This window comes from Daktulosphaira vitifoliae, unplaced genomic scaffold (assembly GCF_025091365.1).
Source record: "Daktulosphaira vitifoliae isolate Bord-2020 unplaced genomic scaffold, ASM2509136v1 Scaffold_3, whole genome shotgun sequence".
NCBI lineage: Eukaryota > Metazoa > Arthropoda > Insecta > Hemiptera > Phylloxeridae > Daktulosphaira > Daktulosphaira vitifoliae.
The window spans coordinates 17,599,919-17,626,019 of record NW_026099574.1 but is presented as its reverse complement, the minus strand read 5'-3'; the positions used below and the strand labels follow the sequence as shown (position 1 = coordinate 17,626,019).

At 24.8% G+C, this 26,101-nt stretch overlaps 4 protein-coding genes across 12 annotated transcripts in view; 2 read left to right on the top strand and 2 right to left on the bottom strand.

Moving 5' to 3' along the window:
* The first annotated feature begins 2,221 nt into the window (after positions 1–2,221).
* On the top strand, positions 2,222–7,500 carry LOC126903004 (platelet-activating factor acetylhydrolase-like). 4 transcript variants are annotated; one of them, XM_050680875.1, is made up of 10 exons: positions 2,222–2,357; positions 2,420–2,610; positions 3,303–3,406; positions 4,575–4,692; positions 4,847–5,012; positions 5,653–5,785; positions 6,099–6,212; positions 6,299–6,390; positions 6,971–7,314; positions 7,379–7,500. In XM_050680875.1, exons 2-10 carry the CDS (start codon positions 2,565–2,567, stop codon positions 7,498–7,500), a joined length of 1,239 nt encoding a protein of 412 aa, XP_050536832.1. In that variant the 5' UTR covers positions 2,222–2,357; positions 2,420–2,564. The 4 variants fall into 4 exon arrangements, with proteins under 4 accessions (XP_050536832.1, XP_050536833.1, XP_050536835.1 ...); XM_050680876.1 differs by having other exon boundaries at positions 2,222–2,362; XM_050680878.1 differs by having other exon boundaries at positions 2,222–2,388; positions 2,523–2,610.
* An 84-nt stretch (positions 7,501–7,584) lies between these two features.
* LOC126903005 (KICSTOR subunit 2-like) lies at positions 7,585–10,343 on the bottom strand. Of its 2 annotated transcripts, none has more exons than XM_050680880.1 (8): positions 10,069–10,343; positions 9,855–10,001; positions 9,511–9,779; positions 9,310–9,448; positions 9,061–9,248; positions 8,241–8,397; positions 8,052–8,147; positions 7,585–7,878 (listed from the first exon to the last, which is right to left on the bottom strand). In XM_050680880.1, exons 2-8 carry the CDS (start codon positions 9,984–9,986, stop codon positions 7,726–7,728), a joined length of 1,134 nt encoding a protein of 377 aa, XP_050536837.1. In that variant the 5' UTR covers positions 9,987–10,001; positions 10,069–10,343; the 3' UTR covers positions 7,585–7,725. The 2 variants fall into 2 exon arrangements, with proteins under 2 accessions (XP_050536837.1, XP_050536836.1); XM_050680879.1 differs by having other exon boundaries at positions 10,077–10,342.
* A 348-nt stretch (positions 10,344–10,691) lies between these two features.
* Positions 10,692–15,824, top strand: LOC126903293 (RPII140-upstream gene protein). The gene is made up of 7 exons (XM_050681404.1): positions 10,692–10,983; positions 11,053–11,218; positions 13,340–13,428; positions 13,510–13,643; positions 13,792–13,906; positions 13,970–14,095; positions 15,508–15,824. Exons 1-6 carry the CDS (start codon positions 10,835–10,837, stop codon positions 14,085–14,087), a joined length of 771 nt encoding a protein of 256 aa, XP_050537361.1. The 5' UTR covers positions 10,692–10,834; the 3' UTR covers positions 14,088–14,095; positions 15,508–15,824.
* Positions 14,066–26,101, bottom strand: part of LOC126903292 (uncharacterized) — a 32,096-nt gene continuing 20,060 nt past the window's right edge. For all 5 annotated transcript variants that reach the window (XM_050681400.1, XM_050681403.1, XM_050681402.1 and 2 more), the window contains 8 exons: positions 18,998–19,351; positions 16,047–16,526; positions 15,819–15,942; positions 15,500–15,714; positions 15,232–15,424; positions 14,944–15,156; positions 14,620–14,838; positions 14,066–14,552 (listed from right to left, as the gene is read on the bottom strand). In XM_050681400.1, coding sequence (XP_050537357.1) covers positions 14,173–14,552; positions 14,620–14,838; positions 14,944–15,156; positions 15,232–15,424; positions 15,500–15,714; positions 15,819–15,942; positions 16,047–16,526; positions 18,998–19,303 — 2,130 coding nt within the window. In that variant the 5' untranslated portion in view covers positions 19,304–19,351 and the 3' untranslated portion in view covers positions 14,066–14,172. The remainder of the gene's footprint in view (positions 14,553–14,619; positions 14,839–14,943; positions 15,157–15,231; positions 15,425–15,499; positions 15,715–15,818; positions 15,943–16,046; positions 16,527–18,997; positions 19,352–26,101) is intronic.

The following is a 26,101-nucleotide window of genomic DNA, read 5'->3' as shown; positions in this document are numbered from 1 at the left end:
TTTTTTGTTTAAAATTACCTATTAAACAACTTTTATGCGAACAAATTTTTCGTAAGTTCAATATTTTTTAAGAAATTAAAAAAAGCTCATATTTTTTAACTTTTGCAAGACTGTAAAAAAAAAGTTAATATCCAATCAATGTGGACTTTTAATATGTCATTGAACATATCAATTCAACTTAAAAAAAAAAAAATTTGTTTGGATTTTTTTCCAACATTTGCCAAAAATACTTCTTTGTTGATCATGTTCATACAGTAATAAACAAAAAATTTATACTTCTACAGAATACTTAGGTATAGCAATAAATAGTAATCTAAAACAAAATAAGAAAATTTAAAGAACATCTTTCTTTTAAAAAATTAAATATATAGGACATTAATTTTATAAAAATAGCATATAGGATAATATTGAAAAATTTTTTTTGTTACATATTGTTCTAGATTTATACTGTTTAATTTCATTCCTTATGACTTATAATGGTATAAATTTAATTTTTTTTTTAAAGGGGAACACAAATTTTGAGTTTAATAAAAATATTAAAGATTTTTTAATAGTAAAATTTAATATATAAGTTCCTATTTTTATATAACATTTAATATAACACTTTAAAGTTTCGGATTTTTTAATTAAACACACGTATAATATACGAAGGACTACAAATACAGGTTGTTATTTTTTTTTTTTTTAATATCACTATACAAAAATACACAGAGCTCATTGTAAATCATAACTTTATTGATAGATACGCTCTTTGTTTTGCTGCTAGGTGGTGTATTTATAAATATTATCTCACAACATAGTGCCATAAAAATATACTTTAAGTATATTCACAAAACACAATATACTAGAAAAATTGTACAAATTATAATGACAGGTTCGGACTAATAGTCAAAATAACACTACTGACTACTCAGCAGTAGTCAGAGGGGTCAAGGGGGTCCAGAATCCTCCTATTGACAGCAATATTGATCTCTAAAATGAAGTGATTAGCACTATGCACTACTCCATTATGAGTTCCTATCTAAACCATTACTATTCAGTACTCATAGTAATAAGAAAACAACAAAATTGATAATTCTCATAAAAAGGAAAAAAATCTGTACATCAGAAGTAAAATATTCCAAGTCACACTTTTTCGAAAAAGTCGAGACTACCTTAAAAATTATCGTTAAACAAGCATTTCAAAAATAGTATCACCTCAAATAGATATTAAGTGAATGAGGTATTTAAACACTCCGTGGTGATTACTGCAAGGTTAATAATAATTTTTGTGCACAGAATTCCAAAACCAAAATAAGCAAGGTGCCTTAGGCATACGCCCTACTCATCCAGCTCTAAATCTGGCCCTGATCAACACAATCAGATATTTATGAGTAACAAAAAAATATTAAATATTTTGTACATAAACAAAATTACAATTTTACAGAGCTGTATTATCTGGACAGCAAGATGACATTATTTTAAATTAATGAAAATAAATTTAAACGCTGTCATATTTGAAGAAGTGTCTTTAAATTATTTTTCAAAATACTACAAAACAAAAAATAGAAAAATGCCTTCTTTTGAAATACTGAATCTTTTTATAGAAGGTAACTTATATTTGAAAGTAGTGTATCTACGGGGAGGATAAGTGTGTAAAGCTGAGTATTTCTTAAGCCAGTAAACATAATTGTGCTGGCCAAATTTTTTTTAACACTTGGCTGAATTCCCTCAGTCTGACTCTGTTAATGTGTATTAATTCAATTAATATAATGTTGTTTTTATTATATTTTATTAGTTTTTGTTTAAAACTAAACATTTTGTTAAACACCTTTGTAAAGCCATTCAATTATTACACTAAATTATATACACCTAAAAGTAAATTTTTTCATCTCTATGCTTTTTTTCCAAATTGATTTTATAGATCTGAATATTATGATGTTCACAAAAAAGTTAGTACGCTACCTACTTTACCAGTTATGTATTTTAATATATTTCATATATGTCAGAAAAAGTTTTTGAATAAATTATTATTAAAAATCGTTTATATACATAACTTTAACTATTTATAAATCCAACACTTACTTATGAAGAAACACAAACTGTATAAGCGTACAAATTAGACGTTTAGAGTTACGTACAATTATTTTTACAAAATAAACTTGTTTATATTTTTTATTTTTTATTAATAATTTAAAAAACCGTGCTTTTATCCAGATTTATTTTATTTAAACTTTATTGATAAAATTTCCAAGATCATCGAAAAATATTATTAGTCAAACATAATTTTTCGCTTTTTTTTTTGTTTGAAAACGAACGGATCAATCTTAATAAATGAACTGAATGAGTTTGAATTTATAAATTTCAAGAGCTCATGAGTTTTGTATAAAAATTTTATAAAAATAAATCGTAAGTATAATAAATTCGTACTTGAATTTAGGATGAGGATCGAAAAAAATCATTCTGAATATCCCACTTGTTTGCGTTGTGAATTGTTATAAATAAAATGATTTGCAATTTAATTGTTCAGTCTTTATCTATAGCAAGTGTGATTATCTGAACAATTTAAATAAGTTTCTTAAACGATGGTGATTCAAAGAACAAATAAATGTCACATACCATATCCTTCAGGTTAGTACATAATTAGCTGTAACTTAATAAATGCATCGCAGCATTAATCTTTTTCATATTATACCACATCTTCATTGTTGTTTTAATAACAATAATTTTTACTTCTAGATATACCTTAAATCTTAATTGACTCTATAATAATTTATTCGTGATTTCATATAAATCTTAATTTTAGTTCAATACTTTTTAATGATTGTTCTTAGTTTTGTGTTTTAGAAATTAACTCATAAAAAATTCTAATTTTTTAAGATAATGCTGTTATTTGAAATTTTTTTACTTTATTCTTGAGACACGTATTACATTAATAGTTGAAATTCAGTTCATATATATATATTTCATGTTAGTAGTTAAAAATCAAGTGTACTTTTTATATTTTAAATGAGAAGTTGTACAATTTTCAAAAACATCTTTACAATATTTAAATAAAAATTATTCTAGACTATTTCAATTATAGTCACAATACTTAATCTTGAAATGAATGAAATGAATTTAAATGAATAATATAAATACAAATCCTTGAATTTTTCACAATAGTAGGATATTTTTAAAATACATAAAAAAATAATTTGATAATGTGTATTACTAATAGCTTTATGTTATTATAGTCTAGTTATCAACATAGTAAATTTTATTTGATGAAATTTACAATAACTTAATTATTTTTATTGTTTAATTACGGTGATATATTCCAGGTCCATATGCTACTGGATGCGTAGATTTCATGACTGAATACAGTTCTGAAGGTTGCTTTTTTAGATTATTTTATCCAACAGATGTGCCAGTTGAAAATTTAAAAGTATGTAATCCTAGAAAGCTGGTATTCATTTTAGTTTTTTATTAGAGGCAAAAAACAAATTTTAAATACGTATTAAACCAGCTAATAAAATAAAAAGTGATTTAATTAAGAAAATAACTGTTCGATAACATATTTTGGACCAATGCTTTGTAAGATATTAACATTTTTGTACCTAAACAGTAGTAGGAGTACGATCGAGAAATGATTAATAATAAAAATAATAGCATCCGCGCTTCACCTCCAGTATATATTTTATTTTTAAAATACTCACAACATTCAAAACATAGGTCCAAATGTTGTTATCGACCAGTCATGTGCTTAATTAAATATTTTACTATTTCATAAACATAATTAATACATAGTTGTCATTTAAAAATATTAAGTTCATACCCCTATAAGTTATAAAAGATATTAAAAAGTAATTAATAATTAATAAATCAAGAAATATATGTAAATTAATAAAAGTTATAAATTTTTTATTTATATTGTTATTTTTTTTTTGGTATTAATTTAGTCGGTTATGACAAACAGATTACTCTGTAAACACTTCAATGAGTTATAAGGGATGGACCTAAAAATGATTTAACAGATAAATGGAGATAGATATATAACTAACAAAATAAAACAAATCGAGTGGCTAGCTATAAAAGAATCACTCTCTATATACAGAGTGGCCCAGCATTCACTGACAGCTTAAATAATTTTTTTTAAATTTTGAATTTATCTGTATTTATTCTACAGTATCAAACGCTGGCTATGTTTAAAAAAAAAAAAGACAGAAGTAAACAAAATCTTTTCACACAAAGTATAATATGAGTATGGATTTTTACATGAAAATTATTAACATTCCAATGACCGGCTTTAGTTTAAATAAAAACATGAATAATACTTATTATTAAATAAGTAATTTTATTTCTTTAGAGGTCAAACTCTAAATATTATGATATTGAATTTCAAAAATACTAAATTCAGTAAACTTTGTCAGTATATTACTATTTTTAATGAAAAATAGTTATTTTTTTTATTAGTTGGCTTGTTAAAACTTACTCAATACTAAATGGTCTCTATTCCATCAATAGAGTAAAATACGCGAATAATTTTAATTATCTTAAATATGTATTTTAAATCACTATCTCTTATTAACTAGCTTTAACTTATTGTGTATTAGGAATACTCAGACAAATGGATACCTTGGTTACCACATTCAATGTATTTAAAAGGTTTTGCGAAAGCTAATCGAATACCTCTTTTTATATATAAGCATGGCCCAAAATTTATCAGAAAAAGTAATATATAGCAAGTATAAATATTTCTTAAGTATAATTTATTATTCAAAAATATCAAACATGAAATTTTTTAAAGTTTGTACATAACACAATTAACCCAAATACTTTTTTGTTTAGCTAAATAAATATTTATAAGAAATCTTATTATTTCTAGAACCATATTACATACCAACAATTACTAATGCGCCGCTTTCACAAACACAAAAGTCTTATCCATTGTTTATATTTTCTCACGGATATGCAGCAACTAGATTTATGTGCTCAGAATACTGCAATTCGATAGCTTCACATGGTTTTATAGTGGCTGCACTGGAACATAGGTAATAATACATATTTCTATTTGTACTTCCAATATTAAATTACTACAAATTCAACAGTTTACACAGGCAAAAGACTGATTAAATTAATAATATTTTTTAGTATATCATAATAAATTTAGGAAAGTGTAAGATATATTAATTAATAATATTCAAATTTTAGACGTAGGATTGTAAATATTTTCGTGTAGGATACATAGCTTTCCCACCTAACGATTATGATTTTAACCATTTTAAGATAAAAATTCAATGATTTAAATTATTTTTTAAGTTATTTCAAGGGCCAGTGTGCGAAATATATTCCCGCACTTCGAAGGGTCTAATAATTTTGTGAATTACTAAAAAAATAGTAGTAAAAAAAACGTATACTAAAAAATTAGCTAAAGCTGTTAATTATTCCTTTTTTTTTTCAATTTGAATCATAAAATCATAGAAATATATTTTATTTATAAAAAGAAAATAAATAATATTTTTAATATGGAATATAAATATTTTACTAAAATTGTATGTATTTAAATTAATTTAGAATTTATTCTTAATTCATAGAATGAATAAAAATTCATTCTTATTTATTGAATAGTTTCAAAATATTTTTATCTATAAATTGGTGCAAGATTTTCAGTAAAATATTTTTTTTATCTAGGGATAGGTCTGCAGCTGCAACATACTACTATGATTCACCGGAGAGTGTGTTTAACAATACCCCTACATGGATAAGACATGAACCATTATTTAAAAGATATAGTGTACATCGTCATATAATAAGAAATATTCAAGTATGTGACCACTAATAATTTTAAAATGGATTGGCCAAGAAATGTGCTATGTTCAAGATTTATACTTTTCAAATAACTATGATTAAAAGTTTTGTTGGTAAAGATAACATTTTACGTTTAAAAGACACTAAGTCAGGCCCAGATTAAGGAGGGTTGGCAATATTAGAACTTAATCGGGCCCTACACTAAGATCATGTTGATATTATATATAGTCGTTCAAAAATTGTTGTAATTTAGAATTAGCACATTTTCCAAGCACCATCAAATCAAATATAGGGTTATATATTAATATATTTAATATATAACGTTCTAGGTAAAAATTAGATTAAAAGAGATATCTAAAATTTTAGACATCTTATTCAAAATTCATAATGGAATAAAAGTTGAGAATATAATGAATTCATCATTCGACTTAGATCAATTCAAAGTAAAATTCAAATATATCTATCGTTACAAATCAAATTAATATTATATCAATATATAAATATTTTGTTATTTATAAAATTTTTCTAGGGAAAATTAGATTGTGAAAACGTGATAGCGTCCGGATTTTCTTTTGGTGGAATGACTTCCATATACGCTGGAGCTCACGACAACCGTGTTAAGTAAGTATTTTAATAACTAAAAACTATGTACACATAGGTGTAGTAACGTACCAGAAAATAAAATATTTGAGGGACCTTAGTCTTCCTTTGTAGTTTTCTATTTTTCTTTTACAAAATCACATTTAACGTTTCATGTTGTAAACTTTTACTTGTGAGTGAGGGATAACGGAAACACAGTAACACTGCACTATAGAATCGATCAAACGTAAGATAAGATCTCAACTAACACTATGATCGTTTTAAGTAGTACAATCCGCCTAACGTATTTTTTTAATAATTTAATTATAACACCATTAAAACGTCACTAAACTTATTAAAAATATTTAATATTATTTTTTTTTTAGAATTCATCAATAAAATATACTGTCAATATGCGATCAAATTGATATGTTTTTTACTTTGTATCATTTTTTTAGTGACACAATTGTCTCGTAGTATTTTTTAAAAAAAATTGTATAACTTTTTTTTTTCATTTTATACTACAAAATGTCTNTATAACTTTTTTTTTTCATTTAATACTACAAAATGTCTAATTAGAATTACTTTTAAATTATGAGTTAAAGAAGAAATTAACTTTTAGAGCTATCATTATTGTCGATGGATGGATGTCTCCTTTGAAACTTGTCCCATTAATGGATATTAAACAACCAATACTATTTATAAATTCTCAAACTTTCCACTGGCCATCAAACATCATCATGATAAACAAATATTGTAATTCTGGAGGAATTCGGCAATTGTATACTTTAAAAAACACAACACATGAAAGTCATACAGATACAGCATCTATTTGGTCTTATTGGCTAGATCCATTTGTTTGGAGAAAAATTAACTTCATTTCTTTCAAATGGACAAAAATGAACCCAAAAATGGTACTAAGAATACAAAGCAGTTTGACAATAAAATTTTTAAATGAAAATCATGGTATGTAAAAAAGCACTTAAATAAAAAAGATGTATACAAATAATAATATTTTCATACTAATTAGGATACCCAGAAAATTGTACCAAAGCAAATAAATACATAGAAGACCACAAGGATAGACATATTGTAGACTATATAATTTGTCATACGAAGTCCAACCAAAAAACAACAATAACATACATTTAGATTATAATTTAAAATTATACTTTAAACATGATTCAAATAATAACACATTTTTATTTTTAACTATATTTATAAAAATTAATCTTTGGTATTATTATAACATCATAAAAATAAAAATAAATATAATAAATTATTTGAACATATATTATCAATCTTATTATAATAAAAATAGCCAATAACTAAATAAATTATTTTATGTAAAATGTCATTAAAATTATCACATTAAAGTTACTTATAAATGGTAAGAAAATGTCTGTGACAACGTAATTGGGAAACAAAATCACAAGCATTTGCTTTATCTCTTTCTTCACTTCTGGGTCTACGTTCATACAACAGCACTAAGGTAATTTTCAAATCCACTGTGACCAATAAATATGCACTCTAAAATAAAATTAAAGATAGTTTTCTTACTTTCACTAGAAAAAGTTGGCTGGAATTAATGCCTAACATTTTATTAGAAATAGTTTAACTATTAAACAATTTAAATTGTATATAGCATCATATTTTCAGTAAGAGAGGTTTTAATTTATTAAAAGAAGTTTTGAAAAACATACAGATGAAAAATTAACCCACAAAACTTTATTCATTGATTTATCAGTATCAATTTTTTCTGATATAAGTTGTTCAATGAGGTCTAGTTGAACAGGTACCTAGAAAATAAAAATTGTTTAATTAGTCAACTTAAATAGAGTTAAAATTATTGAAAATTAATTTGTATACTTCTAGGGAATTTTCATACATACTTTTGGGTAACTAAGCATTATTTGATGCTTTAAAGAAGGGTTCATTGGCTCTCTTGTAGGACTCCAATAACCAGGACCTCTGTAGTCAACAAGACCAGTAGAATTAAAAACTAATATCACAGTTTGAGCTTCAGATTTTTTTTGTAATTGTTGCATTCTAAAATTTTATTAGACAAATTTTATTAAGGTGTAAAAACTAGTTTGATAGAGTTTACAAGAATAGTGGAACCAATTGCATATCTAAAATTTTTTATTTTTGATGGGATTATGATACAAAAATTATTTTTTAAAACATCTTCATTATATGAAAATAATTCATTTTTTTATAGTAGTTTGTTTCAAAACCCCCTTCATAATTATGTGTTTGTATGTAAAAATATGAATACATAGACACAAATATTGTTTTGAAGTTGGGTTCACAACACGTTCCAAAGATGAAATTTTATTTTTTTCATTACACTCAAAATAATGTATGCAAGCTTCTTTTTATTTATTTAATAATAAATAAAAATGTATTTACATACATATTTTTCTATCACTATGATATTTTAAATATAATTGTTGAAACCAAAACATATACTATGTTTAATGTGAAATACACATAGCACTCTAATGATATTACACACAGACAATATTAAAATACAAGATTTCAAAAGAACAGTAATTATTATTTATATAATAATGTAAGGAATTATTTTTTATTTTCATTATACAATTTTAAAAGAACTGAGAAATCTGTTTGAGGTGCTAATATCTTCCTAAAGAGTGCTCAGTATTTTAATTAATTAATTATTATAATTTAAACAAATTTAATACGCACTTGAGAAATAGATTAATGTTATGATTGTTACATACATTTTTCATATCTTGCAATGTACTTTGTTGTAATAATATTGCATAAAAATATAATGTGAATTTTGAAAGTGTCATCATCTTAAATTTCTTGTGCCACAAAAATAAAGCTGGAAATGTATTCTTGTTTAAAAATGATGACCCAAATCGCCAAGTCTACAAAACATCTATGCTACAATCTAAGAACTTGATAAATCAAAATTATAGATAAATATACTTCTTTATTTTGAAAACATTTTTCCCAAATACATATTATATCACAACCTTTTTTTAAGTTAATTAATGATTCTAAATACTGCCAATTTTCTAAATATTTATGACAATTGAACAGATATTTTAGGCAATTATGCTCATATCTAAAAATAGTAAATTTTTAACAAATTCAACTATATTATACTTAAATTCTGCACTTACTTACTGTAGAATTTTTAAAATTTCATCAACTGGTGAAGGATGATTAGTGAAATTTTCAATTTTTTCAGTTTTTTCTGTTAAGTCATCAAAATCTATGAATGTGTTTGATGATCCAATAATATAAATTTGATCATATAACTCAAGTAGTTTAAGTCTAACAGACATAAAATAAAGAAGAGCAGTGATCAATCGAATCAAAAAGTCATTAGTTACAAGCAGTTTCAGTTTTTCTAAGTCTTGAATTAAAGTTTTGTATACAAATCTAAGGTAATTCTGAAAACCATTCAATAGTTTTTAAAGTAAAAGATGATAATTATTTTTTTACATTTTTAACTAGCTTCAAAATACCTCATCATCTCTGCGTACAAACATTTTGCTTTTGGATGGTACAAAATTAGTATCAGCATAGTTTTTTTCAGCTAAAGCAAAGTCACATAGAATATCAAATAAAGCTTTAGGCCAACTATAACTCAATGACATGGTTCGCTGCTTTTCCTATAGTTATAAATATAATATTTAGTCAGTATAAATTTTAACAAGAGAATAAGTGTATGTTAATTACAAAAGTACCATAAAATCTTTGGCTCGATCAAAGTTAGATTGAGATAAGTGAACAAAAAATGTATGAACAATTTCTTCTTGAAATGACATTTTTTTTAGTAAGTTAATTTTTAGAACCCTATATAATGTAAAATTAAACTACTTAAAAAACTTTAAACTATATATATACAACATTTTTCTTAGCTTTTAATTTAATAAAACTAATCAAAAATAGACCTTGGTTATAACAAGGTATTATAAAAAAAATTTTGATTGGATCACATTAACATTCATAATTTTAGATATTTTTTTGATAAGAATATTTGATTAATCAACATAAATTATACTTAAGTAGGCTTATTGTAAACAAATGATATAGTATAGACATCATTTAATGTTGAAGAATAGATTATTTAAATTATGTTACCAACTGTTGGTAATATAATTAGTCACTAATTATTTCGGTGATTATCTAATTATTTGTTTTTAAAAGATAAATAAACAAGTTGCTTATTTATTTTTTAAGTGTCATGAAATTTAGGAAATTTTATTTTTCATGATAAATATTTTCTTCCAATGTTTTGATATTTTATCATTATCTTCGGCATTGAAATAATAAGTTTTCAAGTTATCACTTTTAAATAAAATTTATGTTGTAATATGAATGAGGACAAGAAGAATCGTTAAGAATTTTCAAAATTACACATGTCTAATTAACATTAATTTTATTGAAATATTTTTTATTCGGAATTATATTTTTAATATTAGTGTAGTATTTTTGAAAAATAATGTTCAGAAATGTTAAGTTATCTTATACACGGTGCTTTTTACCAGCAATACTGTTTAAAAAAAATGAATATGATGTGGATGGGACTGAAATATTAAATAAAACAAAAGTTGGTGGTTGGCAAGGAGTTAAGGATGCCTTTAAAAATGAGTAACTTTAATTTAAACCATGTTAACTAATTTTAAATCTTTTAATATTTTCCATACATTTTACTTTCAGTGAAGATGGTAATCCTTCTGCCGATGTTATATCTATTACCTCAACTATTACTTATAGTGGTCTACTTGGTGGTCTTTATGGAAGTTTTTTGTATAGTAAACGAGCATATGAAGATTTTTTTGCGAAGAACCAAGCAACACTTTTTCAAAATCAATTTGAAGCTAAAGTATAGATAAAAAAATTCATTTAACATTCAGAGTTAAAATTTATTTATTTATTATTATTATTGTTTTCTCTAATTTTCATAAAATTTAAAATTAACTATACCACAAGTTTTTTATATAATTATGATTTTAACATAAAAAAGCCAAAATTAAGGAAATTATAGCTAACATTATAAAAAAAATCAACATACCCTTTTTTTCATATGAGTATTTTGGAAATTAAAACAGTAATAAAGATTTTTTTTATTTTTGATAAATTTAAGTGAAAATTCTTGGAAAACCCAAAATGTTCAACCTAAAATAAAAATTTAACAAAATATATTTTTAGGCTCTTCTGCTCTATATAGTATCCTTTTAGGTATTTACCTTGCACGTTTNATAATAAGGCTTCGTTATCAGATAAGGTTGATTCATCAAGTTGTATGGAAAATTTGGTGGTTTTCAAATACTCGCATAATATTTCTTCAACCGATTGAGCCATTTCATCAATTCTTCTTTGGACTGTGTTATTACTTAAAGGAATTTTTTTAATAACATCAAAAGCTGGTTTATGCAGTACTGTGTTTAATACCTCGTTTATAGCTGGTATAATAAGTTCTTCACCAATAGTATGTGGTTTACCAGATTTGGCTATCAATAAAGAAATGTTGTACGAAGCACGCAATCCGTCATCGTCTTGTTTCGACGCTGTTGAAAACATGTTGACCAATGTTGGTTGTTTCAAAATTTTCTTCTCAAGTGTTTGAAAATCCAATAAACTCATATTTTTTTTATTAGGATGAACTTTTGTTAGATGTTCTTGCAGTCTTGACGGTTTCATAGCTTCATTTGAAAAAACTTTTTGGCAAATAAGACACATCGGTAATGTAATACTTGTAGGTGACTGAATAAATCCATACTTCAAATACTCAATATTATATTGCCTACATTTTTTCTTTGAATCGGCCATGATGTAGAAAACACGTAAATAAAATTATTAGAAAAACACGACAACATACAAGGTCGGTATCCACGAGTATACTAAATTATTAAGTACAAATATAAATCAGATAATACAATATTATAGTATAATATCGATATACCAAAATAACAATAATGTACTTGGTTGCTGTTAATGCGATAAAGACCTGTTATTCGTCAACAGACAACGAACAATTATTCTAAAAATACGAAATACACGCTTACAATAATTTGTACTACATAATGTTTAAAAAAAAATTGAAACAGTCACCGCCCCTTTTTTGTAATACAATGCCCCCTAATTAAGTATGTAACTTCAACTGCCCCCCTAGATAGCTATAGCGCCCCCAAGGGGGCGATATCGCCCACTTTGGGAAACACTGGTTTAGTAAGTAAGAAAATGGGTTTCTGTTGTTCTAATTGTTTATTACAATTGACCTGTTTCCTTACTCATTGAACACCTGTATATATACAAGGTGGAACAGATGTAACTAACTACTCTTATAACTTTTGTTACAATTAACATTTTGTTGTAATTTTTTTTTTTTTATCAATTTATACATTATTATATTGTGTTTAATTGAACTGTTCTATATGCATTATATCCTCATTCTAAAAGCACTCTATGTATTAAAATATTTGTAACTCAGTAATTACTCGACCTAAAATTGTTTCCAACCTATTAAACATATTTATAAAAAAAATTTGAAAACTGGTCATTTTAAAGTTTTGAAAATTGAAAAACAAATAAAACATTTTTTTTTAGCAATTTAAAGCTACAATTAGCTATTAATCATGTATTATATTTAAAATTATAAAACTTATAATCAGAATATAAATAAAAAAAAGAGAGTTGATGTTGTTTTTGGAATAATTTAATAATTCCTTCTAAAAATTAAACACTATCTACAGATTTGCATCGAAGCGTTTTTTATGATGATGATTCTAATCACTATCAAATATCATCTATACTTGTCCCCAAAATACTTGGTTTTTTTTAATATTTAATATGATATTATAAAAAATATAAAATTAACATAGTATATGAATGTCTAAATTTCAAAAAAAATTACATCAAAATATTAATTGCACCAAAAGTTATTAGAGATATATATTATTTTTTATTGAACTGATTAGCATAAATATATTATTTAATTTTATAGTCCAAACTTCAATCTCAAGTTACTTTGGCAATGGCCAGAGGTGTTATAAGATGGGGAACAAGGGTTGCACTATTTTGTGGTCCATTCGTGTAAGTTTTTACATTTTGTTATTATTTTATATTTAATTATTAATAAATATTGTTTTTTTTATGTTGTATTATTCTCTTTAGAACTATTGTAACAGTGATGAATGCCTACTTGAACGATATTTCTACTTTTAGCTATTTAACAGCAGGAACAATAGTAGGTGGAATAGCTAGAATACATATTGGAGTTAAAGGACTAGTTGTTGGTGCTACATTTGGTAATTTATCTGAAATAAATTTGTATTGATAGTATACTTAAAATAAATATTAAAATATAATTTATCAACTTAATTATAATTTAACTATAATTTATCAAAAATTATATTGTCTTCTTTTTTGAAAATGACTCCCTATTTTTTATTTTAGGTGGCATTTTAGGTCTGTTAGTTGGTTTAATAACTTTATTGATTTTAAAATTATCTCCTTTAAGTATGCAAGAGTTACACGAATGGCAAAGTCAAGCACAAAAAGATAGAGATGCGTAAGCAAATTTCATTGAATAAACATATTATTATAAAAAAAATGATTGAATGTTTGTTTTTAGATTTTTCATTCAAGAATCAAAACAATCAGTGGTATTTCAGTATGATCAACCTGCTGAGTTGCTGGAACATGATAAGCGAATAGAAAACATAAAATCTCAAGAAAATTCTTCAAAATGATTTATTAAGTATATAGTTTGTTTTATTTACATTTAATATATCACAGTTTACAAAATTACAACTTAAAACTATTTAAATAATATTATTATAAATATGAATTGTAATAAAATATTGTTAATAAAATTAGACTTAAGAAATTAATGGAAATTGGTGTATTAACACTAGAACTTGATACATATGGATGAGCACCTCCTATAAATGGCCACCATTTGTTTATTGTATTTAACATATCATTAGAACTATCTTTTGTTCCTTCTCCCAGTACATTACTTTGTCTAAAATCATTTGCATCAGATAATTCATTTTCTGCTTCTGAGTATGAGTATATTCCATTTGCATCATAATTTCCACATTTTGGAAATCCAAGAGGACGTAATGGCATATCTGAATCTTCTCCTATTTTAAATACAGTAGCCATTCCTACTTCAACGTGGAATTCAATATGACAATGAAAAAGCCAATAGCCTACAAATTAAAGAATTATTTTTAACTATGATCTTAATACTCATTTCCTATTTAAAATTATATTTACCTGGATTATCAGCTATAAACCGTACTATTGTAAATCCTCCATCAGGTACTGTAACTGTATCTTTCAAAGGTGCAGTAAGTAAATTTCTTTTTATCTTTCCTTCTCTATCCATTTGTTCAATTTCCTCAACAGAAGTGTGATTTCCTACCCTTTCAATTGCTATTACTCTGAAAGGATGTCCGTGTAAATGAAAAGGGTGGTTTGCATTAAATGTTATTCCTAAAATACATTAAGCTAATATTTTACTTGTATTAGAGATAAGCACTTATATCAGATATTATTCAATATTTTTAAGTTTTCAATTTTATTTTAGGTTTGTTCTACCTTTATCTATTAAGAATAATTCCACTATTGATCCCAAAGGAACTTTAATTATATTTGTACATTCACAAAATTCTATTGAACAATTTTTTTTAATACTGTCACAGCTCATTTCAGGTTTAATCATTTCTCTCTGTGAAAGCAATGGAAATGATTGTAACTTAAATGTCATCTTATTTATTTGTGGAGTATATAAACGTTCTGTTTTGTGTAAAACTGTAATAAAATAAAATTGAATTGTAATTAAGTTACTAAATATTATTTTAAGAACATTTAATTGTAGATCATTACCTTGTTTAAATCCATATAACATTGGCTTATGGAAATAGGGATTATCTAATGAATAAAAATCATAAGACATGTACAAAGTTACATCTGGTTTGGATAATAATCGTGGATCATTGTGAATTGTTGTTGCATCTTCCAATTCTGATACAGTCGCTGAATCCATTAAACCTGATCCTTTGTTTAATGCATTTAATTGCTAAAAATTTTAGACACAATATTGATTTATTCGTTTCATTAAGCAATGAATAAATAAATATATTTAAATATTTACAATTCCAGATGGCTCGGAGTTTTCATATGTTGGTTCACCGGGTGGTAATTCGTCATCAGCACCTTTATAGTGCAAAATGGCTACCTCAAAAGCACTATTAAATCGTTCATCACAGTCCATCAATCCTCTAAAGCGCATCCAGTAATTTCCAATAGCTGCTGTAGCTTCCAGTACAAAGTCCCAACGCTCACCAGCATAACTGACAAATGAGTCAACTAAAAATATGTATATTATTTAATAGTGTTAGTGATTTGTTGTCTTTATTATATTGTTTTGTTATTTCTAAAAACTACAAATAAATAATTAAATATTTAATTACCTACAACTGGTTGTACATTATATCCATCTGTAGCAATTACTGTAAAAGTATGGTTATCAATACTCATAACTATTGGGCAATTTAAAAATCCAGCATTTATCACTCTGAATCTGTAACGTTTTCCCTGAAATAAATTAACTCTCTTAATCACTGATCAACTAGACCTGTTGGTCCATTGTGCGCAATAAACATTTGATTCTTAATAACAACAAAATTTTTTAAACTCACTCTAGTAACAACAAAGTTTTCCAAAGGTGTGCGAATACCGTCGTCTTCAAATATTTTATTCCTGCCTTTTCCGTTGATAAGTAACGTGTCAGGTTTGTTATTTCCAGAACCGTGATGATGAGCCAAAAACTTACGTATACCAAGTTCATGCAGCCAATCGACAACAGTAATAACATGTTCATCAACGTCATACATATCTTTGTGTGTATCTCGCTCTTTGGCTCCTCTAACGATAAACGATCCAAAAACACCGTCACCCCTTTGGCACCCTGAGTGCGAATGCCAAAAATGCGTCCCCTCGTTGTCAGCCACATACATGTAACGGAAGGTAGAATGCGGAGGTACCGGACATTGCGTCACGTATGGCACACCATCCATGTAAGGCGAGTTGCGTTGATGATGTCCATGCCAGTGGATCGACGTGGACTCTTCCATCATTCCATTTTCGACATCTACTATCACAGTATCACCCAAACATACCTAAACATACCAAAATAGATTTATAATTACTCCGTTACTCCATAATATATATATATGTATAAGTAAAAATGTATCGAAAAAACACTTAATTTTTAGTAAAATATATAATTATATTCGTTTGAAAAAATCGTTTACCTTGTTTTCTGTCAAAAAAGATGTATATCTATGTTTCTTGCAAGAAATTAAACCAAAATCAACATTTATAAATCCTATACTTAAAAATTAAACGAATTTGTAATTTATGAATATTTAATGTCATTTCTATTTTATTAATTATTGATTTCTACGAAAGTATTTTTTTATTTTCCTCCTCCCGTCGGTTTACTGATGTTAACTACACAAAAATCATACTCGCTTTGTATTTGCATTTACATCATTAAGCAATACTTAAAATTTATGGCGCAATTATTTATGCACCATAACCAATGAAAATGTTTTCCTTTGAGTAGAAATCATTAAAGTTAAAAACTTAGATTGATATGAAATGTTTTCTATTGCAGAGTTCACTATTTTAAAAAGAACGATTTCAAAGGGCGTCCAAGTACTTTTTTACAACGCATCAAAACATGTATTGAGCAATCAGAGACTCTAGAGGATTGAGTGGTCATAATTAATTTGTCAAATTAAACATGACAAAATTATCAAAATACGGGTACACGGGTGATTTTTGATGAAACATTTTTAAAAATAGTTATAACCTTTCAAAGTTTACGTATTTTTAAACTATTATAACTTTGTTTAAACTATGTTTATCAAAAATCCCGCCATGGGCGGATGTAAATAATTTTATTATGCTTAAGTTGACGTTATTATCATGTCTCTACGACTACTCAATCCTCAAGAATCTGATCGTTCGAGACATGTTTTCTTATATTTTTTCAATTATTTACACCGTTTTGTGACACACCTAGTGGAGTTCGTTGTACACGTGATCTGTAGATAGAATCGCGTAGTGTTCAATACGGTACCGCGTCTTGTATATACATTGTAATCTTAAAACTAAGTGTAACTAAAGAAATGTATAATTACGTAAACAAATTATTACACCACAAAAATTTATTATACAACAGACTAGCTAAATTTAATTTTGTTTAGTCATGACTGGTGGATTTTTGAACTCGTTGAACTGAGTTATTTGAAAAAATCTAATGACTTAATAGTTAAAGTTAATTAATTTTTTTTTTTTTATAAATTCATTTACAACTCTGACTCGCTAAATTAATCAATTAAGTTAATGCAACTATTACTATAGTACTTGCAAACATAAAAAAAAATGTATGAAATGATTTAATAGCAAAACTGCGTATCTTGACGATTTGAAAATTTTTTTCGACAAATACATATTTGCAATGTGACATTACATTTTAAAAGTTTTTGAAATAAATAATTTCAATTATTTTTTGAGGTACTATAGTTTTAAAAACTTATTTCTAATAGCTTTATAAAAATAATGCATTATTTTGTTTCTCTTAAGTAATTTCGAAAAATGGAAATATCGTTGTCTCTATGGCGAAAGACAGCGATATACAATAATAATATTCGAAGATTTGTCGACCTATTAAAAGAAATGTTTATCGTATTTAGAACTGTTAAAAAATAGAATTATTTAAAGAAAAATATAACAAAAGTAAAATTAGGTGAACGTAACATCTAAGTATCTCCATTAAGATAAAAATTTTATCTCAACTAAAATTTATCAACGCATTTATGCCCAGCCTTGTCCTTACTTAAAAATTACTCAAAAGAACATGGATTAATTAATTAAACCTATGTTTTAATTTAAGGCATATGTCATGTCTATATCTGACTTGCACTTTTCTAATAATCAAATACCGACTACGATTGTTCGAGTAAAATACACTTCCTTAAACAAATTCAATTTACTATTGTAAAAAATATATTATAAGTCATTTTAAAAAGAAATTTCAAGTGCACATGTGAATATGTGAATATCCTATTGACACAAGACTTGGACATAGTAAATTATATCAATACAAACATTGTCTAAGTATACCAAGTACATCACTTATTTTTTAACACAATGTAATTAAGTTTTAAATGTAGACTAGGAAGTACATTGTAACATAGAGTTATTGTCAATGAAAATTATTAATTTTCTCCTTGAAATGCATCCTAATCAAGCGTTAGCGTATTTAAACTTGATAAAAATATCCTTTATAGAAATTTATTTGAAGCTCGTTCATACGTCAACTATAAAAGCACAAACAAACTATTCGTTGAACAATGAACGTCGGCTTGTAACGTACATTGTTAAAAAGCAATTGCCTAAACAGTCAATATGAATGGCACAAGACGTCCGGCAAAGTACATCTATTATCCACGTGTCACCAATGATGTTTTACCGTAGTTTTACTTATTGCACTTTATTGTTGGATTACTTTTTGTCTAACTTTTGTGAAAACTACAGTATTTCCGATGTTTATATGAATATGTATATACAATTTAATTACTTGTATCGAAGGTCCTGGAAGACTTCTATTGACCACAATAATAGGTTTTTCCACACCGTCGGCGGGTATACAGTCGGGCCTAAAGCAGTCGGTCATATTGTATGGGCAATCATAACAAGCCTTGCTCATTGTGTAGTACCATTCTACTTTGAAATGGTATTGGCACGTCTTAGAGGGTCCGTTTAGGACACATTCTCTTTGACAAGGATGGGGCTCTGGTTCCCACTGTTCGAATGTCTGTAAGACTGAGCTTACAGCGGATTGCAAAATTAACGAGAACAAAAACAATACTACACACGATTTCATGATTCTTCAATTTTCATTTCACGATGGACCAGATTTAGTTCTCAAATTCTAAAGAAAAATAAAATAATTCAATTTAATATTTTCTAATTTTTTACTTTAAGATTTTTATATTTTAAACAATAAATTTAAAATTACCACCCAAATTTTAACCTACTCCTAGCCCTATTTTAATACACTACATAATATGCGCTGCTGTTGTTTTATCTAGCCGAGAGCCTAAAAATAATTATTGTATCGCTTGCAGATTTACGTTTACAGTAAAAAAAATACCTTTAATAAAAATGTTTATACTTCTTATATTTTATCGAATTTTACTAATTATTTCATTACTACCTTTTGAATTTGTTTCTATCAAACTACTAAATCAAACTTTCATTAAATATCAATATAAATAAGTACCGATACACATGTACACGATTAGTTGGCGTCTATTTTAGTACCTTGATTTTGCTTCTCCTACTCAAAACCGTTAAGTATGAAAACTGTATTTTGATCAGATAAATTGTATTTTATATAAATTTTGATTTATGAGCCTTTGAGTTGAACATGTACATATTTTTCAATCACTTAATGTATATACATAACTAATTTCTATAAATTTATTATGAAAATGAGCTAGAGATTTATAGCGAATTTATATCTCAACGGGATATTAATGTGTAGGTTTAAGTTTTAAATAACATACTTTATTATAGTACATAAATACAACATGATAATTGTTAAAATGTTACATGAGTTAAGCTGTTTAGTACCAACTACCAAGTTATATTAATTTTAAATATAAGTATAATTGATATAACACAAAACATAAATAACCTATAACTCAAAGCATTTACCCGTTAAGGCCTACACAATAATTACATTTATTGCTTCTTTGACCTCTACTATTAAATTTCTTTTTCCTTCAGCTTTATAACAAACATACCTAATCACCATCTTAGTGTTTTTAGAATTATAAGGATTACGAATGTACTTGCCAGCACAGTAGATCAGTTTTTAAATATTACCTTTATCTTTCATGTTTTCTATTTTTAAATATAATATTTTTTCTTAATAAAATGAATAAATAATTCATGGGTACTATAAAATAAGTACACTGAATAATGTATTCAATAATAATATTAAAATTATGCATGTGATTAATTCATTTAGCTGTCATTATCTAAATTTTAAAAGATAAATTTTCGAAAGTCTTTAATCGTAACAGGTTATTAGAGTCGTTATTTATTTAAATTGTCCTTCAAGTTCCCCTTTGTAGAATTTATAGGATTAAAAATTAATTAAAAATTGTTTGCAAATGTAAAACATAATAACAAATTTATTGCTAGTTACACTGACTATAACCAATGGAACACGAATATTTAAAATACATTTTGAATATTAGTTTATGAATTCTGTCATAGCAAAAATTAAACTACCCTACACTTTATTTTAAATAAAAAAACTTTTAGAAACTAAAGAAAATAATAAATAATACATTAAACTTTTAATAATCATATATTTTTTTTAATGTTTAGTTTTATGATAAAATTTGATGTATTTATATCTTATATACTAAAATTTATAGTACTTAAAATATTACTTCCTTATTTCAACAAAAAATGATAAGTTGAACGTAATAAAATTACAAAATTTCTAAATGGGACTATAAATAGAATATATTTGTTAAATTAAGGTAAAATCACTTTAAATCCTTTTGAAAGTAATGTTATCTCAATGATATTATAGAATCTTTATGCTTTGAAACACAATTTCCCAAAAATTTACTTTTTGGAGTTACTGCATCTTTCGGTAATTAGGTAATAGTTTGAGGAACTTACAAAAAATTAAACTTTGAAATAATAATTAATTGAAATACTTTATGCGACAACTCATTAACAACAATTAAAAAATTTGATTTTTTTTTTTATATTAAATAATTTAATTAGAAGAAATTACGTAGTTTACACAACATTATACCCATAATTTAACATATATCCTTAATTAACTATAGAGTCTTAGACATAACGTGTTGCTAAGATGTACTACACTTTTGGGGTAATATGATATAAAAACAATTAAAAGACATCATGCTATAAAACATTGTAGAATAGAAGGCCTCTAAGTATAATATTTTTGTGAATAGTATGATAATAAGACATTATATGTTTACAATAATTAAATTTACAATATTCAAGAATGAAATTATTTTTATGATTATCAAAAAGGAGTTTATTGAAAAAAATTCTTATAAATAATTGAAAGTTCAAAATTATGGAAATTATAAACATAAAAACGTATCAATCTTCAGATTTTTTTTATAATTTAATAAAAAATCCAAAAATAATTTTATAAAAATTGATGAGCTACTTTGATAAATTACTAAAATTAGTTATTAAAAATGAAATAATTTATACGAATCATGTTATATAAGAATTCACAACTTCAAAAATGTATTACTTGCATTTAAAATTTAAAAGTAGTAGTGACATGAAATAACTGAGTAAAATTTACGCCTATAGTGTAAACAATTTTTTTTTGGTACTATAAAGTGTCCATACTGCTATTTTTGAAAGTGAAAAACAGTCAAATTAAAAAACTCCTGATTTCAGTAATAAAAATGACTTGTAAAAAGCAAGTGTCTTTTTTTGTTTTGACATTTTAAAAGTTTTATTTAGTTATTAGTAGTGCATTTACCTCGTATGGGATCCATTTTGTCTTACGCAATACTCTTACATTTATTGATCAATTTTAATTATATTAAATATTTTCGAAAAAATGAATTTTGGTCATTTTTTCTTTTTTAAATGATGGTAAATACTTTGGATTTGACACTTTTTTAATTATTCAAAATGAACATTATTAGTACCAAAGATTATAATCTATAAAATATAATATTAAAAACATTTAAACCTAAAATACTTAAAAGTCGTGTGTAAATGAGAATGAGATAAAAGAGATAAATATTTTCATGTAAAATAGATATTCGTGATAAAGATAAATTTTTTTTTTTTAAAGGTTGGGTTTAAAGTTAGCCTGTAGGGAAAAATATGGTGGGAAAAAAATGTTGACTTTTTTTGCTCATCACATATGATTTAAAGGGCGATTCTAAAATAATGTGGGGATGACGACATCTTAAATACTGCTCTGTTTAAAGAAATAATTTTAAAGTCTATTAATATTTACAAACATTTTTTTTAGGTTTTAATAGAATAACTCCAAATGCACCTTTTGTCAAAGAAATAAAATACATTTAATTTTTACTCATTGATAAATACTCTTAAAAAATGTTATCAAACTTGATGAATACTTATTATAAATTTTTTATAGCAATAATTTAAATTAAAAATGATGTACATATTTATTACATCTATATATTTTTCTTAGAAATTAGAAAGTTTGTAAATCGCCCCATTTATACAAACCTCATTATTTGTAATAATAAGTAAGATATAACAAGGGAAAATAGAGATTTTTTAATTTTGTGTTTTATAATTTTTGATAAATTTTTATTAATTTTAAAATAATCTTACTATCAACTAAAAAAATTAAAATTTGTTATCACTGATTTAAACCTCAGTTTGCTTATTTTTATGGAGAAAATTTAAAAATAATACAATAAATTAATAAGATGAAACTTAAATAAGTTAGACTTAAAATACTTATAATAATTCCCATAAGTAGAATTAAACAATTAAAAAAAATAAGAAATGTATGTAAGATCAGTATGGAAAGTTAGAAATTTCTAATTAGATATTTTCAATTAAAAGTTTTCTATCAAAAATGAAAATTTGATGAAATTTATAAATAAAGTTGTTTTTGTGATATTTCAAAAGAAATTATAGGTAATAATGTTTATCGTTAGTCATACATAGAGTTTGAATTTATGTATAACTAAAAATTTTAAAGTAATATGCATTTAATCATAAAAAATCCTTGAAATACGCATTAATGTATGTTATTAAAATGAATAAATCATGTAAAAAAAATGTATTTTAGACTAATAATGCTTTTTGTACTAATATACAAAAATGTTACATACAATTTATTTCACTAACAAAATTAAGGTTATTTATTATAACACCTCTATTTTTTTTCCATCCCTTATATTATTATTATTAACTTTACCATAATAGTTTTATATTTATTAGTATTTAGTGGAAAATAAGTCTATTTAAAGAAGTCATGTTTTCTTAATCTTCGTATTACGTTTAATAAAATCGCAAATACAACTAAATAATTTTATTTTGTATTTTCAATATTACTGGTGATTTATCTATCCTAATCCACTCAATTACGTACAAAATAAAAGTAATATCAAACATCTTTTATTAACTCATTTAATTTTAAGTACTCTTTTTGTTCATTCTTTTTATCCTATAATAGTATCAACTATATTTTTTATGGAAGTTTACATATTTTTCGCAGCTTATAAAATAAAAAAATGATAAAATTTAGAAATTGCTTGATCTAACTTTTGAATCAGCATTTCCATTATTAGAAATTATTACCATTTTAAAATATATACAAAAATACTGTTGGTGAGATACGAGTTATGAATATTTTTAAATTATTAGTATTTTTATAACTAAGTAAAGAGCCCAAGAAATGTCTCATGATAAATGTTTGAAAGTTTTTCAAGCTCTTAAATAAAAATGCCCAACTTTTCTGAAATTTCTCAAATATTTCAACAGTATTAAATTTTTGGAAATTTTACAATAGTAAAAATCAAAAACATGAATAAAAAGAAAGAGCTTTGCTGAAAATTTCCAAACCTTCTCACCTCAAAAAATAGAAAAATTATATTTTAAAGTAGGGGACAGTATTCTTATCCTCATTAGAAATGTACTGGCCTATATTACTACTATGCTACAGCGCAGTAGGTCGGTGATCATTATCATTACAAAAAAAAAGCAGTTAGACAGAGTACTCATAAGGTGGTGCCGTTGCAATTAAGCAGTTTTATTTAATTTTATTTAATTATATTTTTATTTTTTTATACTTTACTACAAAAATTCATACAAATATATTTATTAATGAATTCACAAACGGATATATGGTAAAATGTTTTAGAGGTTAAAATAATTGAGGCTTAATATAATAACTAGAAAAAAATGGGGAGGTTATTACATTGAAACAACGCTTATTTACTCAAATTCTTAAATAAAAAAAATAATTAATTAATAAACAGTAAAAAAGTAATTTTTGTTTGAATCGGTAAACATAGCAATGTGAACCGAATTAATGTGTATTGTTAATTAAGTAATGTGAAAACTGTCCAGTCCGCCTCTAATCCTAATCCTCAAATTTTTTGGATATAATTAAGTCTATAAATAAAAATAATCAAACAAATCTTATTCAAACTATAAATAATTTTAAAACGCCAACTGATTGGGTTCCCATAGTAAAACAAAATAGAATAATTTGATATTAATGGCAGTATTTTTTATGTGTACGTGAATTTTTATGTTAATGAAATAACATTATTTATTAATTATAAAGTAAAAAAATTAATTATGTTATAAACACTGATTTAGGGATCAAAACAAACCCAACCAAACTTTCACTTTAAAAATTGTACTTAAACCAAATATAAATTTTAATCATTTTCTAGAAAAATATTTTTGATATCATTAATCATCGAGTTTAGTATGATATTTAATTATACTAGTCCGATTTTTAAACCGATTTACAAGGAAAAAATTTAGTTTGATTTTTTTAGTTATAATTTTAATTTTTGAACTAAACCGATCACTTCATTTTTAGTTCGAACATCACTAAAATAATGTAGTCTTAATGAAAAAGAAAAAATTGAAATAAACTTTGCAATCAAATTTTTTTATTTATAACTATAATCAAATGTAATGTAGAACTTACCCGTCTACATAATTTTATATATTTTGGATTATGAAGACTAAGTTCAAATACCAGGAAGACGAATAAATACAAAAATGAGGATTGAAAACGTTACTTTTTCAAAAATTACATTTTTTTTAATAACTGAGACAATTTTGTCAATTACGTAAATATGATATCGACCTAAAAATATTTTATAGCATTTAGAATGAATAAAAAATGAGAAAATTAACAATAAACCATTGAAATAATTAAGTTAAGGCCTCTGAATAAATGAACAGAACTAAATCAGGAAGAAATAAAATATGTATGATTCCAGAAACCAAAACTTAATTTTAAAAATTACCTTTACATTAGTAATATTAAAGAAATTTTTACATAACATAAAAATATTAATACGCTTGACAAAATCGGCTTCAATAAAAAAAAACAATTTTTTTATAAGGAACTTCTTCAACCTCTGGTACAAAATATTTTCAATCACATAGGTTGAAAAAACGAATGCAGATTTTAAAATAAAATCCATCGTAACGTTTATTGTAAAAACATAATAATATATTTTCATAATAACAAGGTACACACATTTGAAACTCATGAAATATGTGTATTCAAAAATATAATTAAATTATTTATTTTTGAAAGTAAAATGAATCTTGTAAAAATATTTAATTAAATAAGGAAAAATAATCAAAAAATATACATATAATTAATATATTATTATATAACCAATCGTTTAGGTCAATAAGTAGTTTAATTAAAATTATTAATAAGTCGTTTTGCTCTCTTATACAAATACTTTGTTAAAACAATTATAAAAACCAATTATCAAAAATGCCTAACATTATTTTAAATCAAACAATATTAATTTTTTTAATCAAAAAATAATTAGTCAATGATAAAAATGATTAAATTGTTATATTTATTTATTATTCGCAAATTAATTATAGTAAAATATCTAATGAA

Excerpts from the sequence above, each read along its gene's own strand:
- LOC126903005 (XM_050680879.1), bottom strand. The coding sequence starts at position 10,157 with ATGTCATTTCAAGAAGAAATTGTTCATACATTTTTTGTTCACTTATCT. Across the intron at positions 8,148-8,240 it reads TAATGCTTAGTTACCCAAAA|GTACCTGTTCAACTAGACCT; the intron begins GTATGTATGAAA and ends TTTATTTTCTAG. Across the intron at positions 7,879-8,051 it reads TGTGGGTTAATTTTTCATCT|AGTGCATATTTATTGGTCAC; the intron begins GTATGTTTTTCA and ends ATTTTATTTTAG.
- LOC126903293 (XM_050681404.1), top strand. The coding sequence starts at position 10,835 with ATGTTCAGAAATGTTAAGTTATCTTATACACGGTGCTTTTTACCAGCA. Across the intron at positions 10,984-11,052 it reads AAGGATGCCTTTAAAAATGA|TGAAGATGGTAATCCTTCTG; the intron begins GTAACTTTAATT and ends TTTTACTTTCAG. Across the intron at positions 13,907-13,969 it reads GCACAAAAAGATAGAGATGC|ATTTTTCATTCAAGAATCAA; the intron begins GTAAGCAAATTT and ends GTTTGTTTTTAG.
- LOC126903004 (XM_050680875.1), top strand. The coding sequence starts at position 2,565 with ATGGTGATTCAAAGAACAAATAAATGTCACATACCATATCCTTCAG. Across the intron at positions 3,407-4,574 it reads TGCCAGTTGAAAATTTAAAA|GAATACTCAGACAAATGGAT; the intron begins GTATGTAATCCT and ends ATTGTGTATTAG. Across the intron at positions 6,391-6,970 it reads GCTCACGACAACCGTGTTAA|AGCTATCATTATTGTCGATG; the intron begins GTAAGTATTTTA and ends ATTAACTTTTAG.